Raw genomic sequence first — 3,024 nt, forward strand, 5'->3', positions numbered from 1 at the left:
TGCCCCTCACAGGCTGTGCCCCTCACAGGCCGTGCCTCTCACAGGCTGTGCCTCTCCTCTCCCCTTCACGCCGGCGCTCACCTCCCGCGCTCGCCCGCCTGAGCCCCCGTGTCGCCCGCGCTGCTGGCGTTGGTCATGGCCGCCCCCTCGCCCTTCTTCTGCTTCTCCTTCCGCGTTATCGTGTGCGTCAGGTCCGGGTTCCACTCCTGCAAGCACAGAGTGACCAACCCCTGAGTGCCCGGCTGCCCTGCAGAGCTGCCAGCACCCAGGCAGGGCACCCAGCCTCACCTCAAACTGGGGCCAGTTCATGGGCATCCCGGGGCCGCTGGTGCTGCGGAACCACCGCAGGTCCTCCTGCGCGTCCGACATGCGGATGGTCTGCTCCAGCTCCCTGTACACGTTGGCGTAGCTGTGGGGAGAGATGTGTTTGGGGGGCTGTGGGTCAGGGTGGAGCCCTGGGGACAGAGCGAGACAGGGACAGGCCCAGGCTGTGTCACCTGGGGAGAGGTTTGTGGGTCCTCCAAGCCACCGGGGGTGCCAGGCTCCCGCACAGCCTCCTGCCACTCTGGTACCTCTTGGTGACCATCATGGCCAGAATCTGCTGCCCTTACCTGCTGCTCTCGGCCAGGTTCAGGTGCCTCTTGATGTCCAGCAGCATCTCCTTGAGGAAGTTGAGCCTCTTCTCCTCGAACTGCTGACACTGCTCGAAGACCTGCTCCATGCTCTCGATGTACTGCGGCGTGCACTTGTTCAGCTCGTCCAGCACCTTCTCGTACTTCTCCTGAGTCTGCAAAAACACAGCAGGGACCCTGGTAGCACCTGAGTGGCCATTTCTGCCTGCTGAGAGGTCTGGTTTGGGGGTCACCAGAGCTGGGGAGCCCAAATTGAGCCAAGAGTCTCAGTGGGTAGAATCAGCCCCCAAAAGTGGGATAAATCCCTGCCCAGCTCACACTCCCCTGAGCACTGCCTGCAAGTCCTTATCCTCCAGGAGCACAGGGATGGGAAAATGGGAACCGATGGTGGAGAAAGGGATGTGGTGGCCATCTTGACTGGTTTCCCTTGCCCAGTACCCCATGCTTCGCACCTTTTGCACGTCTTGCTTGCACTTTTCCACTTTGTCCTGGAGCTTCTTCTGCTGCTCAGGAGTGTTGGACTGATCTGCCTTGCTGTTGGCTTCGCGGGTCATGGCCAGCTTCTCCTCCTTGCATGCCAGGTGATAGGCTTTCTTGGCTGTCTCCAGCTGTGGGGATGACAGGGAAGGGACATCAGAGTAGCAGTCACAGCCCCCTGCCAATCCCTCTGCCTATGGGGAGGCGCAACATGTCTCTTGCAGCCTGGACTGGGGACACAGAGTTGGACCTGGGGACACACTCTGTGCTTCTCTCACCTCCTTGAGCTTCTTGGCCCAGGGCTTCTGGGCTTTCCGGAAGCCATCCTCAGCCTCCTTGGCCTCCTTGAAGCCGCCCATGATCTGCTTGTGGTAGGCGTCCTTCTGCCAATTCTTGACCTTCTCGAAGTCGTCGTTCAGGAGGCTGTTCTTCACCTCCTGGTGCAGCTCGCTCACCTTGTCCGCCTCTGTCATGATCGCAGCCCACGCCTTCTCCAGGCTGCCATACTGGGGACCTGGGGGCCGGGTGGACACCTGGAGGTCACCCCATTGCCCTCACCCCCTCCATTTCTGCCAGGTGAAGCTGTGATTGCCCACCCAGGTGTCCTGGGGAAAGCCTCCCATGGGGAAGCCATGGTACCTTTCTCGATGAGCTGCCTCCACCGCTTGGACCAGTCGGTGAGCTGCTGGGCGTAGGACTTCTCGATCTTGGCCCGCTCGTGCACGCAGTTCATGAGGTCGTTGCAGAGCCGGTGTCCATCATCAATCCGCTTCACCGTGCGCTTGTAGTTCCCCACCTGGCGTGGCCACGGGGACAGGCAGCTGTGGGGGCTGTGCCACCCCGCCTGGCTCAGCCCCAGCTGCCCTGGGTGGCTACAGGGAAAGCACCAATTGGCAATTTGGGGGTGCAGGGATGGAGCTTTGGGTTGGGGCTGCTCCAACCCCTCTGTTACTCAGAGATGGCCGAAATTGAGACCTTGGGCAGAGTCACCACAGCAGGGATGCTCTCAGGCAGAGGAGGGAGGGCAACCCCCAGCCCAGGGGACACTGTGGGGTGCAGTGACACTGGTGGTGGGGTCTGTGGGAGGAGAGGATGGCCGGGACTCACTCACCTCCCAGAAGCTGTCGGTTGTCTCCTGGGCGGCCGATGCCGACTCGTCATAGGAACCCGACATGGCTCCCGCAGGCGCTGGGGCTTTCCTGGGCAAACACCAGCCTCATGCACTGAGGGGACAGAGAAGGGGAGTCACGGGGGGTGCAGGGGACCCCCATTCCTCCTGCCAACAGCTCTGTGGGACAAACATCCAGGTACAGAGGGCAGGCATGGGGACAGTGCCCACTCCAGCTCTGGACCTACAGGCTTCTCCAGTGCCCATCACCCACTTGGTGCTATCCAAACACCCCGGAGCCAGCGGTGCTGGGAGGGAGTCATGGGGAGGAGCACAGTGGGAGCTCACTGGGCAGAGCCTGGCTCAGCACTGGGAGCTGCTGGGCGAGGAGCCATGGCAGGGTCAGGGGATGCGCCGCCCAAGAAATTCTCATCCTGCCATTCCACACTAATCCTGTCCTGATCTTCAGAAAAACGGCATCCCCGGAGCGCCACGTGGCCCTGCTGCGTGGCTTAACCCCTGAGAGCTGGGAGGGGGCTGGTGGCTGGGGGTGGCACTGCATGGGGACAGAGCAGAGACTGTGGTGGCTGTTTCCTAGGCCTCCTCCTCATCATCCCCATCCTGACCTGGATTTGGACAGTGTTTCCACAGGAAAGCACTGGGCCTATCCTGGATGGCATCTGCCACTGGGATGGGGACAAGATGGCCATGAACAGCTCAAATTTCCTCCTGCCCTGTCCCTAAAAGGGCTGAGAGGGATGTGGCCATGAACCTCACACCCCATCCCTTCCTTGGGGAGGCGGAATG

The 3,024-nt window shown here is 61.5% G+C and overlaps 1 protein-coding gene across 1 annotated transcript in view; it reads right to left on the reverse strand.

Annotated features, from left to right (window-relative positions):
• Positions 1-2,340, reverse strand: part of PACSIN1 (protein kinase C and casein kinase substrate in neurons 1) — a 4,827-nt gene extending 2,487 nt beyond the window's left edge. The window contains exons 1-7 of the mRNA XM_005428903.2: positions 2,221-2,340; positions 1,749-1,905; positions 1,388-1,623; positions 1,085-1,240; positions 612-787; positions 289-409; positions 82-206 (exon numbers count right to left, since the gene is read on the reverse strand). Coding sequence (XP_005428960.1) covers positions 82-206; positions 289-409; positions 612-787; positions 1,085-1,240; positions 1,388-1,623; positions 1,749-1,905; positions 2,221-2,283 — 1,034 coding nt within the window. The 5' untranslated portion in view covers positions 2,284-2,340. The remainder of the gene's footprint in view (positions 1-81; positions 207-288; positions 410-611; positions 788-1,084; positions 1,241-1,387; positions 1,624-1,748; positions 1,906-2,220) is intronic.
• Positions 2,341-3,024: the final 684 nt, after the last annotated feature.

The sequence above is a fragment of the Geospiza fortis genome, unplaced genomic scaffold (genome assembly GCF_000277835.1).
Source record: "Geospiza fortis unplaced genomic scaffold, GeoFor_1.0 scaffold14, whole genome shotgun sequence".
Classification (NCBI taxonomy): domain Eukaryota; kingdom Metazoa; phylum Chordata; class Aves; order Passeriformes; family Thraupidae; genus Geospiza; species Geospiza fortis.